Genomic DNA, 12,468 nt, shown 5'->3' on the forward strand with positions numbered 1-12,468 from the left:
AAATACTGACTCGCAAGCTCATTAGAATTGCCTTATATACTGTATTTCCATGTGTGTCGATAAGTCACTGCTACACCTTTCCAATTTTCCAAGCAATATACCAAAAAGAAAAAAAAAAGGGTAGCTCAAGATTTTTGCACAGTACTGTAAATTTACAGCTTCATGAAGCAGTAAACATTTATGACTAGGCTGAAGCTAATCCTGACAAAACATTTCAATAGAACCAGACTTTGCTTTGCTTTCAGAGTGAATAAATATTTTCCCCCCTCAGTCAGGGGAGGTCAGTCTGCACAGTGACGGGTCACAAAGTACAAACTGGCTTGTACGAATAACTACTTCAAGAGGGTAATTCAACAGCACTCCAGACATTTGTTTTCCTCTTTTTAAAAGAATTCTTCTATATTTTAGTTTTAAAATAAAGTGAGAGCAAGAAGGATTCAGAATTTAAACTAGTTCAGTCCAAACACAAGAATATGAACTGTGTGGTTTGGCAAACATTTATTTGCAATGGCAACGTATTTCAATATACACCCTACAAGAAAATCCCGCGTCTCCACAGCCATGCAGGCAGTCAGCTGGCCAAAATGAAAGGAGGCGATGACATCATGTGCAGTGTGAGGTCTTGGCAGAACAATTGAGCAGGCCAACATGGCAGCATGATTGTGAAAGGTCAGAGCAGCAGTGTAAACATTTGCTTGCGGTTGTTGTCGAACGAAACCTGTTTATCATACTGTATGTTATTGCTTTAACTTTGTAACATGTTCATGGGGTGGGGGAGGTTCTGGAGCACTGAGGTAATACAAGCTTGCGAAAGAGGAAGAAACTATTCACAAAATGGTCTGTATGCATTGGCTTGGCCTTGTCTCAAGACATATTTTAAGTATGCTGAACTTGAGTGACAGACACAGTTCTAAAGGATGACATTAAACAATATGTGATTTACAGTAATTTTCAGCACATTGAAAAAATCAGAGCCACCTCACTGATGGTAAAATTATGCTTTTTGCTTTTTAAAAAAGTTTTTTTTAAAAACTTTTGTAATAAAATAACACAAAATAAAATTTTTTTAATTCTTGTAGATATTTTCGACTGCATCTCCTCACTAAAACGTAACATCCTGAGCACCAAATATACCTTCTGCCCTTGCTTGGGTATAAAGTTTGCTTTTAAAGTAACCCTTTCAAAAGTCAGCATTTGGTCTGTCCGTGTGTCCTTTGTCCAAGAATCATAACAGGCTCAAAGGACTCTATTGGTTTAGTTCTACCAATCAACCCCGATTATGCTGGTGTCTACATGCTTCCTGTTCTCCTCATCAGACTTTGGTGTCTCCTGGATCAGCTCCACGGGTCAGAGCTGTGTTTCTGGTTGTAGTTCTGCAGCTCGATCTGGTCTTTGATCTGGTTCATCAGAATCTGAGACAAAAGCATTCCAGCCAGCTGCAAACCAGAAAACATGACAGAAGGTTGAACATGTGTCTCTTCTATTAGAAGCTGTGTGAGTGTTGGTATGTAATCCTCTACCTGTGGTATAGCCAGTCCCAGCGCAATGCCTCCTAGTAAGAACAGGTTGCTGTGGATCCAATCAACTATTTTGTCTATGCAGCCATTGGTGTGAATGCGGTTTCCAGCCTCGATGTAATCCAATTCCTGAATGTTGTGACCGCACATGGTGTTGATTACCTGCCCGCAAACGAGCACACAGTTAAAACACATGAAAAACAACAAAAATGAACCACAAAAATCAGTATCAGCATATTCTTAAAAGCAAGTTCACCGTGTCATTTCTTAATATACAGCAGGAAAAGGGGACAGAGCAGCGTTCTCGGCTGGGGTTGTCCTTGCTGCAGTTGAAATACATGTTCTGTGACCAGTCCAAGTACCTCAAAGCACCACAGCAGTCAAACTGATGAGACAGAAGAGATCAGAAGATGGAGTAGCCACCTAAAAGGCTGCCATCACCCCAACAATTCCACCTTCAGGCTAAATCCTTACCTCTTCCTGACCAAAATCAATAAGGTTTTGCAGATCAATATCATCTCTGTAGTGGACAATGGCATTGTTGATCACCTCGGTCACTTTACCTCTTGCCTTGAAAGAAAAATGAAAAAGTATTTTATGGATAAAAAAAGTAAATAAAACAATGAAATAAATCTAGATTAATATGGACAACGTGCAGCAGAGGGCGCTCTCATTTTATAATACACAACCTCTCTCCCTGTGTGTGTTGTTTGCTTCGTTGGCTGCCAACTCTGACAAGATCAGGAGTTTGGAGCAACCAAACGTGGCACACATGTACATGTTAGGGCCTTGAAGAGTTTCATCTCCGTCAGATTTTGTAACGTCATCATGTTGCCTAGCAACCTAAACCTTTTTAAAATCATCCTATATTTAAATCTTTTTTTTTTTTTTTTTTGCCTGTCCCGTTTGGCTCTTTTGCCATCAGAATTATTGTCTAAAGGCGAAGAAAGATGCCCAATGGATTTACTTTACCAAATGGACTGTCCCAGCCTTGCCGTAATGGTCTATTTGATTCACCTTTTATTGTTTATTTTATTTTTTATTTTCACTTTCTAGATACGGGACAGACTTGAATGAGGAAAAGAAAAGGGAGAAAGAAAGAGGGGGAAAAAACAGCGGAGAAGAGGGACGGGGATAAAGGGCAAAAAACAAAACCCAACAAAATAAGCAGACAAAAATACATAAATCAATCACCTGGATCACTCGTTGAGAAAGAAAAAAGAAAACAAGCATTTAACAAGGGATAAACAACATCATGATGATATATGGGAATATAACAGTAAATACTAAATATTAAACATTATTGTGCAGCACGTAAGATCGACAGCGCACAGTGTGCTTTAAGGTAGGAGCCAAAAAGAGTGTAGTTTGTGTGTGTGAGCACCCGTGTGTACACCTGTGAGCATGAACGCGTTTGTTTTTAAAAGGTTCCTACATGTAATGATCTCTTAGAGGGTGTGGGGAGCCACAGCCCCGTCCTCCAGGGCATGAAGCAGGTATGGAGGAGATCAAAACTCCAGACATCCAGAGGCCCCAGAACACAAGAGACCAAGGAAGACCAACAGAGGGGCAGCCGCGCCACTGTCCCAGAAAGAGCTGAGGAGAGTCCCAGATGAGGGGTCACTCAGCAGCCGTAGAGCATAAGCCAGGGGGGGTTGCAGTGACGTGCCCGGGAGCTCCGCCGGCAGCCAGCCGTGCCTGAGTGACCGAGCCCCAGGCTGAGAGGCCGAGGGCACCCCACCCCCGAAGTGGCCCGAGCGAGCCCCAGGCTCCAGGGCCCGATAAGCAGCCACCAAGGAGTGAGCCGGTGTGTACCTGGACTCCCATCCCCGGACACAAAGACCCACCAACGCACCGATGTCTGAGGGTGTCCGCCACTGGCAGGGGAAGTGGTGGTGGGGGGAGATAGGCCTCCATACCTTGGAGGACCTGGGATGTCCCCAGAGAGGTGGCGTCTGATACCCAACCTGACATATGGACACAGACATACAGGCACACACAGACACAAACATCCATTCCCACCCTCATGCTCTCATATGCAATTACTCAACACTCACCCAACGTGGAGACAAACACAAAGAGACACTGTACACACAATCACACTCCCCAAGCGTACTCTAAGCCCCAGGTCTAGGTACCCCTTGAGCTGGAAACTGCACCCAGACCCAGGTGGTGTTACCCTTTTCCCTGCGGTGGGGAGATGCAGACCGCCCCGACTCCGCAGCAGCAGGGAGGCCCCACATTCCAGACCGCAGTCGGACGGCCAACTCCTCCTCCCAGCCCCCCCGCTCCAGCAGGCCACAGAGAACGGGGGTGTGAGAAGACTCCAAACCTCCCTCTGCCCGCTCATATGTAGTGTTGATGCATGTGTGTTCTAAGGTGCATTTAAAACCCAGGAGGACATGGAGCTACCTGCCAGAGAGCAGCAGGTAAGCGCACAGCCCCTCCTGATAGCCCTCAATGTCTACGTGTATTTAAAATTGAGAGGTGAGCAACGACGCCAGGGGTGGGGTGTACACCCTGATGGCAATTTGGAGTCCGTGTAGCGTGCCCACCCCCAAGATCCTATATGTACGTGTTATGAGAGTGTGAGTAATGTGAATGTCTAAGTTGTGAGATAAAATTGAAAACAACATTTAAATCTTACAACAATAACATTTCCTTTCTATCCAAAAACTTCATTTAGGTAACTAAGCATCTTCCTAGCAATGGGAAATAATGGCCTGTTTTTAAAGCAATCTATTTTTATTTCACGACAATCACGTCAAATTTATATCCACAAAAGCTTAGTTATACACGATACAATATATTATATAATCATGTTGCACAGCAACCAACTAGTGATGAGCTAAAATGACTTTTATTTGTTGTCGTTGTTTGTTTGTTGGGTTTTTTTTTAATTAAAAGAAAATTAATATCATGTGCAACATCATTAATAGGCAAAAGAAGTAGTCTTAAGCACCAGTTTGGAGCGTGCTTTTCAAGGTTTTATATTAATGTGAAGCTACTGTATAACCTCTCATATGACTAGTGCTGATATTCTGTATAAACATAAAACAAAACTGTATAAAAATCCTCAAATGATAAAGAGCCCCCCAAAAGACTATTACACCCAAAGTTATTTATTATAGAATGAGCAACAAAAGAAACCTATTTAAGTTTTGAAAGAGTTGAGAATACAGAGAACTGAAATACATTTGTGTTTACATTATTCTGATTGATAGAACAGTCCATATTGTTCGATTACCTTATCTGAAAAGATGAAGCCCAGGACACCAGCAGTCAGCTGCAGGATGAAGATCACGATCAGACAGATACAGAACTGGGAGGAGGGAAAAAGAGCAGTCGTTACCACATTGTAATTTAAACCTCCTCCTGTGTCTCCATGAAGCTGTTGCTTATGAGCGCCTCACTTGTAAAAAAAATGTGCAGATTAAGCAAGAAAGCAGAGAACAACTAGTGAACTCTAGAAGCAAAATATTTTAATGGTTTCCTAGTGTAACCTGTTTGCTTGGCATAGATAGCACAAATATAACCAATGATCTTAAAAGATTGTGCATTTGGACCCTTAAAGATATAATAAAAACTTTAAAATCCATTAAATTCTTCTTCCTCACAGTTTGCAAGAGGCAGAGGTTTTCTCGGAGGGACCCCACACAACCGCAGAAGGTGATGATGAACATGAGGACCCCCACAATCAACAGCATTACAGCGGGGTCCACAGCGAGACATGCGAGCGCTGTTTCTAAAGCAGAAGGGGAGAGAGAAGACACTCAAAGGATAACACAGACAGAGAGGGCAGGCTGGGAAACATTTCTGGAAATATAATTCAAAAACTGCATTTTCAAGTATGTTTTTAGTGAAAAAGTGGACTAACAAAGCCTTACAGAAACAAAAGCACTCTACCTATATGTGATGGGACTCCCACTGTGTTATTAAAAAAGACTGTATGCTTCATAAATAGAGAATTGTTTTACCTGCGTGTTTCACAATGCGGGCATACACTCCGATTAACACCAACACCAGAGAAATTATCTGAGAACAAACACATAGAAAAAAAGATTACCCAAGATTTCTTTATCCTTGGGGCAATTAAAAAAAAATTAGAAGTGAAGTGTAATATGCACTCGAGGGGAATATGAAGAAATATTTCTCTTATGTTTCTGCTTGTACAGGGTGCATCATCATCTTTCCAGAACACTCAATTACAATAATAAGAAAAATGTGCAGTGGCTACACATGAGTCACCGATAAGGCTGCACTGATGATTTTCCAGAAACATTCACTCTGAATCAGTGTTAAACTGCATCACCAACAATTGGTTGTTAAAACTAGGAGATTCTTCCAGTCTCTCTGCTTTAATCTGACTATATTAACCTACAGCAACCTGCAGACTTCATTAAAAAAAAATAAAGGCTCTTTCACTCTGCACTGCTTTCTCAGTCTCAATAGAATAATAGTAAATACTCTTCCCAGCCTGAATGACATAGATCGAGTTACTGCAGACACTGCGCCTTAATGTGGTGGGACAGAGAGGTCAGGTTTGTCTTTTTGGAAGGGTTTAGTTTCACAGTCAAAGGGAAAAAAAGGGAAAAAAAACCCCACAGGGGTGATATTAGGAAGGTAATTCATGTCTGCATACGAGTCAGTAATTGCCATGAAAAGAAGCGGCGCGCACTACGAGACTCACTGTAGCTGGAGGGAGCAGAAATGACAACACATTCCATACAAGTTTTTACAGACTTATCCTGTTTGTACACGAGCACTGCCTCAATACTGCTGACACACTTATGCACAAAAAAAAAAAAAAAAACCATGCAAAAAATGAAACAATTACAAATATAATAGAATGTGCAAAGGAAACACTACAAACACTGAGCAAGGACATAAGAAAAACACTAAAACTTCATGTCAGATCTTGGTTTAAGCATTCTAATTTTCCTGAAAAAGGGTTAGTCTCCTCACATGGATCTAAACCTCAGCTGGTTAAATCTGCAACAAGAGATCAACTCTAAAAATGCTGTAAGAAATCTCCTTAAGTTCTGGCCCACGGTCACCTGACACCGCAACCCACTGATGGGAACGTTTTGTTTACAACCAACCTTCTGAGCTTCGCAGTTTTACATAATTTGCGGAATTTTAATTTGAATGATGTTATTCAGTCATTTGTTGAAATAGAGATGTATCACCACCTGCACAACCTGGCACAGGGGACAACCTCTGTCAGGAAACAGATGTGAGGTGGGGACATTAAACAAATGTGTGGCCCCATGAGCACATTGACCCTGAAAGTTTGCTTGGCATTGAGTATGTAACAAAAAAGGAAATCAGTGAAACTGGGAAAACTCCTTTGTGTTCACATTTTCTGGTGGCTGAAACAAACCACAGCACTGACTGAGGTGACCAAATCCAATCCTGATTTTCAAAGTGAGAATAAAACTTAGTCAATGTTTAAACACTGAGCTGAGAACACCTGGTGTATTTGTTTGTGTGTATGCCTTTGTGAGTGAGACCCATACTTCCTTCTCCCTTCTACTCTTTCCCTCAGTTTCACTCTGAACACCAAAGTTAAAGAACAACTAAGTGAAACAAAGCAGCAAAGTGTTCCGCTGACAAGGAAGTGATGCCTTACATGGTTGGCATAACTGAAATCACAGCATAAACGTCTTTGAACTATTTGTTAGTCAAACGTCCCCTGGAAGCTCCAAAGACAAATGATTAACCAGCACACAGAGTTCCTAAAATGAAGGTCACCACACGCAGAGATCAGTCAGTCAATGCTTTTATAATAGCGCGCGATTACTTACCCAAAATATAAAATTAAATATGAACAGCAGGTACTTCACAGCTGGGCTGACAAACGTAAACTCCTCGTCAGATCTAGGTGCGCCTCTGCTTGTTCGTGCCATGGCGACAGGTGAGCGTCTTTATTCAAGTTTGCGCGCAAAAAGAGCCAAAAGCTGGGAAAAGGTGTTTCCTAAAGTTAAACCGAACACCTCTCAGCATGATGACGACGACTGATTTGCTGACATGCTGACACATAACAGTAAGGTAACGAGTTCCCAGCTGCCCGCCGACCCTGGTTGATAGTAGCAGGGTGTGTAAAAACTGGGTGTTCCCATTTTTTCTCCACTGTGTTTTTTTTTTTTTGTTGTGTGTGTTTTTGTTTTGTTTTGTTTTTGCACTAAATGTTCCCTGATATTAACAGGGTCCAAGCACTGATTTAAAAGACTGAGTTGGGATTTTATTAATTGGAAACAACGGTTACATTATCAATAAGTACAAAAATAAAAGCCCAATTGTAAGTAAACATGTATGAATGCAACACTAGAGACAAAAAAGGGCAAAAAATAGCATATGGAAAAAAATATGATTTTTCTTTTCTTTTCTAGTCTATTAGAAAAAAGTAAACGTGAACCCCATTTGAGCTCAAACTGTCCTCTCGCTGTCTGCTTTTATTTTGAAGGCACGATATCGTCATAACATCCGCTTTACCTAGAGGTTATTTCCGTGTTTATTAGGATGTCTGCAGAAGTAATAATCAGTCAATTTTATAGAAATATATAAAATACGAAAATGGCGTGGAAAAGCGAAGGTTTGTGCGATGTTGCGCGTTTGTTTGCTAGTAGGTTTATTTATTTTCTTTAGCTCAGAGAAGCCTTCTTAAAACAATTAGGCTGTTAAGCTAACGTTGCTAATTCTCTCTATTCGTATAGCTGTAACCTGTTAATTGCAGTTTCTAGTTAAATTATGTGGTGCTTTCACTCCAAAACCTTTGTTTCCAGTGTCTTCGGCAGACCGTGTTCTTCCTCCAGCCTCTCTGCGTCTCCTTGTCCCTCCAGTGAGACTCATGTCTGCCTTCGTGTGGCAGGTAGCGCAGCAGCTCAAAGTGATGCAGTATGACAAGCTGGCGGACTTCATCAGTTTGGCAACAGAGATGGTCCCAGAGCTGCTCAGTCCCACCCAGAAGGCTCAGCTCATCCTGGGCCTGAGAGCAAGGGTAAGGGATTAGTCCCAACTGTAAATACATTTTAATGTCAGTGAAGCTGAGATGAGGAATTAATAACCTATACTAATGTAGTACTTATCTATGTGGCCCCTCAGAGGGTCTTTTTCCTGCCTTCACCTTAATGTGCTAGTGCATGTCTAAGTAATAATATATATGGTAGGTTTTGAATATTGTTGTTAACCACAATTTACATTTTCACCACATTTAAAAGGCTTTGGTAGTTAATTGAACTACTTGGAACATTAGTGAACGTTCCCAGGTGTGGCCAACCTACCAAAAGTGCTCCAAGAGTACATCGACAACTCATCCAGGTGGTTGCAAAACAGTCTTGTTACATCTGGGATAAAAGTAACACAGCATTTCTTTAAAAAAACATCATACCAACAGTAAAACATGGAAGTGGTAGTGTGACAGTCTGAAGCTACTTTGTTGTTTCAGGACAGGATGACTTGCTATAATTGGTGGAACCATGAATTCTGCTCTATTCTAGAAAATCCTAAAGGAGAATGTCCAGCTATCGGGTCATGCCCTGAAAGTTTTTTTTTTTTAGGTTATTTATTCAGCTTATTTTCGTCTAATATTGCAACTTGTTTGATGTAAGTGTGAGAACCAGACAAAAATCTGATCTCAGGAGGGTGGCAAATACTTTTTCATAGCACTTAATGTAAGGCACGAGTTCTGTTATTCATCATTTCATTCATTACATTTTTGTTGCTTTCGAAGTTGAAGTGTTTTGTGTTGCTTGTTATTACATGCCTAAATATTGTGCTTCTGCTCATAGTGGCAGTCGTTTTTTTTCCACAGTATGTCGTGATCTTTTTTTTTTGCAGCTGGTTCTTGAGCTGTGTCGAGGTGATGGTGTATCCAACCTGCAGATGATCCAGAGTCAACTAGATAAAGTCCACACCTGCAGTGTTGAGCTGAGCTCTAATCAGGAGATGGTGGGTGTTTTTAAAGACAATTCAGAGCTGTTTCATCACCAAATTTAAAAAGACAAACAAGCAAGCAAACAAAAAATTAGACAAACAATGAGCTTTAGGAAAAAATAGATTAAAAATACAGAAAAAAAAACTTTTTCCTGTATTGTGTGTCTTCTTTTTGACAGGCCAGTTCTGATATATTGAAGACATCATACAGCAACTTTGCTAGCCTGGTTCAGAACATTTTGAATGTTCCTTTTGAGAAGGAGTTCTTTTTTCAGGTAAGTTGGTTTCTGAAAAATTCACAAGTCATAAGTTTTGAAGCCTCTGATTTAGCTACAATCAGTGGCTCATATGGTTCTAACTTATCAGTCACAAGGTAGCCACAATCTGTTTTTTTCATTTTCTGCACACAGTACCATAATTTACATGTTGTATTAAATGTATAACCTATAATCTATGCTTCTCATCAAGTAGATGAACCTATAGTTCAGATATGATTTCTTTAGGAGGTTTTTCCTGCCAACTACGGCTCCATCTATAACCAAAGGATCCAGCAGCTTGTGTCCATCTTTCTGTCCAGACTTGAAGAGCTGCTGCCAGTACCAGACCTGCAGCAGGTACTCCAGCAGTACTACAAAAGTAATTTGCAGCACGAGATCAAAATTTGTAACCTCTAAGATTTTTTGTTCTCTTACAACCTGCATTTCTGTGGTCTTTTCTTTCCATCTCAGACAGCAGCTTGGCTCAATGAAACACCTGTATCAGAAGAAATTGGACTCCATCTGTCTGAACCCTTCAGTTTGAAGACCCTGCTGCATCATCACAGACAGACGGGGACTCTAAGTTCAGGTGGGAACCTTTTTTCTTTTTTTTTAATGAAGTATTATAAATGAGTGAGTAATGTGTAATATTATCGGGCTTTCTTCTCTGACAGCACGGTCAAGCAGTGAGGACGATGTCATTTTGTCCACACTAGCCCTCCCTTCTCAAACTGTCGCAGAGGGGTTCACTGAGGCTTATAGTCAGGAAGATCATGACAGTGAAGAACAAACACCATCACTGGAGGGCTTAGAAGAAGAATCAAGTCAAAGCTTTGATGTCACGGCAAATGATTGGCTGCCAAAAAAGAAACCAGGTCAGAAAAAAAAGTAGGAGACCAATATTACTCTTGAATCAGTTAGTCTTATCTCTCTGACTTGCTGTGCTTTGTACTGTTTTCAGGTCCTTTCTCTTGTTTATTCATCTGCCCTCAGTGCTCATTCACACATCGCATAAAGAGAAAAGTCCAGGAGCACATCCAGAGTGAGCACCAGATAACCGCTTCTATTCACACAAACTTTTCTGGGAAAAAAGTCAGGAAGAAGATACGTCAGAATGCTGTGAAAAATCAAGTAAAAGGTGACTCAGACAAACGGAGGAAAACCGAACCAAAAAGTGTGGCTAAAAACTGGGAATGCAAGCAGAAAAATGACAATGTAGAAAATAAGGAAAAGCGTAGATGGAAAGAGCCCAAGCAGGAAGACAGAAGGTTTCTGAGCACGCGACCTGTGAACAAAAACTTCACAGAGAAAGAAACCAAATGTCCGATGTGTGAAAAGTTCTTTGAACATCCAAATCAATTGAAGGCTCACATGAAGCTCCACAGCTTCCCCTACCGCTGCAGCCAGTGCGAGAAAGGATTCACCAGCCCATCAGGCTTTTATCAGCACCAGAGGCTTCATAAGAGAGGACGAATATTCATCTGTAACCAGTGCAACAAGGGATTCCTGTGCAGGTATTCACTCAAGCAGCATGAACGCCTGCACAACGGTCCCACCAACTTGTGCAACATCTGCGGGAAATGGTTCAGCAAAGCTGGCATCACGAGACACATGCAGATGCACAGAGGGGAGAAAAACTACCTCTGCACCACTTGCGGGAAATCCTTCTTGTCTTCGGGCGAGCTGCTGCTGCACACTCGGTCTCACACGGGGGAGACGCCCTACACCTGCGTCCAGTGCGGGAAGGGTTTCTCCAGCAAAAGTCACCTAAATGTCCACATGCGCTCTCATACAGGGGAGCGCCCATACCTGTGCTCTGAATGCCCCAAGCGTTTCCTTACGTTAAACTGCCTAAAGAGACACACACTCAGCCACAATGGGGTGAAACCATTCAAGTGTCCAAACTGCGAGAGAGAATTCTCGCAGCAGGGGAATCTGAAAAGACACCTTGCCACTCATAAACCCCACATGTAGTTTGCAGTTCTTATTTTATTGTCAGTCAAACAAGTATATTTCAAACTGGAATTCCAGAATGAACTACCTTCTGTACGAAGAAATAAGTGTGGGAAGCATTAACCATGCAATCGCTGGAAGTATAAGCTTTGTTTTCTTCAGTGTATTCGGCAGGCATTAAAGTGCACTTGAGCATATACTTACCATCAGCGATGTCAATTTCATTTTAGTTTCACACACCATTACACTCGCTCACATTGTAGTGTAGAAAATCTGATGATGAAGCTTTCTGGGTGGAGTGCTGGTTAAATATGCAACACTTTCACTTTTCAGCTCTCTGTAAAACTATTCTAACTTCATCCCTGTTTAAGAAACCTGCAGCCTTCCCTTTGAGCTGAATCCTATGAATGTTCTTGTGCCACTGAATTTTTTTTGGCATTCTTGTCAAAAATGTAATTATCTTAAAATTTGGGGGTTTTCTCAAAATTTAGATGTATTCACTTGAACAAAGTTTCAACAACTTTAAATTCTGACTTGTGGAAGGTGTTTTTTTTCAGCAGGGGAACAAAAACTCTGTAGGACACAACCCGAAACGTCAGAGAAAACCGGTGCAATCTACACATCCGTTAGCGCCTGAGTGTCATTTCAAGTTTCAGTTGTTTCTTTGGCATTGTCTTACTGTGCGGGATCACCTCACTGCTGCCAGGTGAAGTGATTAACATTTATTTGTTACAATGAAGAAGCCAGGAAATGTCCTCCCAGCATTCACCTTAAAGTTTCTGCAAATCAGGCACACCACCTCTCCC

General features: G+C 41.4%; 2 protein-coding genes across 7 annotated transcripts; one reads left to right on the forward strand and one right to left on the reverse strand.

The window, feature by feature from the left end:
- Nucleotides 1–481: 481 nt before the first annotated feature.
- On the reverse strand, nucleotides 482–8,365 carry tspan33a (tetraspanin 33a). 2 transcript variants are annotated; one of them, XM_086269109.1, is made up of 8 exons: nucleotides 8,291–8,365; nucleotides 5,495–5,552; nucleotides 5,135–5,262; nucleotides 4,765–4,839; nucleotides 1,992–2,087; nucleotides 1,774–1,902; nucleotides 1,521–1,679; nucleotides 482–1,436 (listed from the first exon to the last, which is right to left on the reverse strand). In XM_086269109.1, exons 3-8 carry the CDS (start codon nucleotides 5,222–5,224, stop codon nucleotides 1,335–1,337), a joined length of 651 nt encoding a protein of 216 aa, XP_086125235.1. In that variant the 5' UTR covers nucleotides 5,225–5,262; nucleotides 5,495–5,552; nucleotides 8,291–8,365; the 3' UTR covers nucleotides 482–1,334. The 2 variants fall into 2 exon arrangements, with proteins under 2 accessions (XP_086125235.1, XP_086125234.1); XM_086269108.1 differs by lacking the exon at nucleotides 8,291–8,365 and adding an exon at nucleotides 7,325–7,621.
- LOC147310367 (uncharacterized) lies at nucleotides 7,310–12,089 on the forward strand. 5 transcript variants are annotated; one of them, XM_086269106.1, is made up of 8 exons: nucleotides 7,310–7,614; nucleotides 8,303–8,517; nucleotides 9,357–9,467; nucleotides 9,632–9,727; nucleotides 9,956–10,066; nucleotides 10,181–10,298; nucleotides 10,384–10,584; nucleotides 10,671–12,088. In XM_086269106.1, the coding sequence occupies exons 2-8, from the start codon at nucleotides 8,368–8,370 to the stop codon at nucleotides 11,681–11,683; spliced, it is 1,800 nt and encodes a 599-aa protein (XP_086125232.1). In that variant the 5' UTR covers nucleotides 7,310–7,614; nucleotides 8,303–8,367; the 3' UTR covers nucleotides 11,684–12,088. The 5 variants fall into 5 exon arrangements, with proteins under 5 accessions (XP_086125232.1, XP_086125230.1, XP_086125229.1 ...); XM_086269104.1 differs by lacking the exon at nucleotides 7,310–7,614 and adding an exon at nucleotides 7,957–8,142 and having other exon boundaries at nucleotides 9,959–10,066; nucleotides 10,671–12,089; XM_086269103.1 differs by lacking the exon at nucleotides 7,310–7,614 and adding an exon at nucleotides 7,959–8,142 and having other exon boundaries at nucleotides 10,671–12,089.
- Nucleotides 12,090–12,468: the final 379 nt, after the last annotated feature.

Source organism: Aulonocara sp. 'chitande type north' Nkhata Bay, linkage group LG17 (genome assembly GCF_057382095.1).
Source record: "Aulonocara sp. 'chitande type north' Nkhata Bay isolate Kocher_YH1m ecotype deep benthic linkage group LG17, A_spYH_male_GT1.1, whole genome shotgun sequence".
Taxonomy (NCBI): domain Eukaryota; kingdom Metazoa; phylum Chordata; class Actinopteri; order Cichliformes; family Cichlidae; genus Aulonocara; species Aulonocara sp. 'chitande type north' Nkhata Bay.

What these genes read in the sequence shown, in the direction of transcription:
- tspan33a (XM_086269108.1), bottom strand. Translation starts at nt 7,426, where the DNA reads ATGGCACGAACAAGCAGAGGCGCACCTAGATCTGACGAGGAGTTTACG. An exon ending in GTATATTAAGAAATGACACG is followed by an intron (nt 1,680 to 1,773) that starts GTGAACTTGCTT and finishes GTTTGCGGGCAG; the next exon opens with GTAATCAACACCATGTGCGG. An exon ending in TGGGACTGGCTATACCACAG is followed by an intron (nt 1,437 to 1,520) that starts GTAGAGGATTAC and finishes TCTGGTTTGCAG; the next exon opens with CTGGCTGGAATGCTTTTGTC.
- LOC147310367 (XM_086269103.1), top strand. Translation starts at nt 8,094, where the DNA reads ATGGCGTGGAAAAGCGAAGGTTTGTGCGATGTTGCGCGTTTGTTTGCT. An exon ending in TGTTGCGCGTTTGTTTGCTA is followed by an intron (nt 8,143 to 8,302) that starts GTAGGTTTATTT and finishes CTTTGTTTCCAG; the next exon opens with TGTCTTCGGCAGACCGTGTT. An exon ending in CAGTACCAGACCTGCAGCAG is followed by an intron (nt 10,067 to 10,180) that starts GTACTCCAGCAG and finishes TTTCCATCTCAG; the next exon opens with ACAGCAGCTTGGCTCAATGA.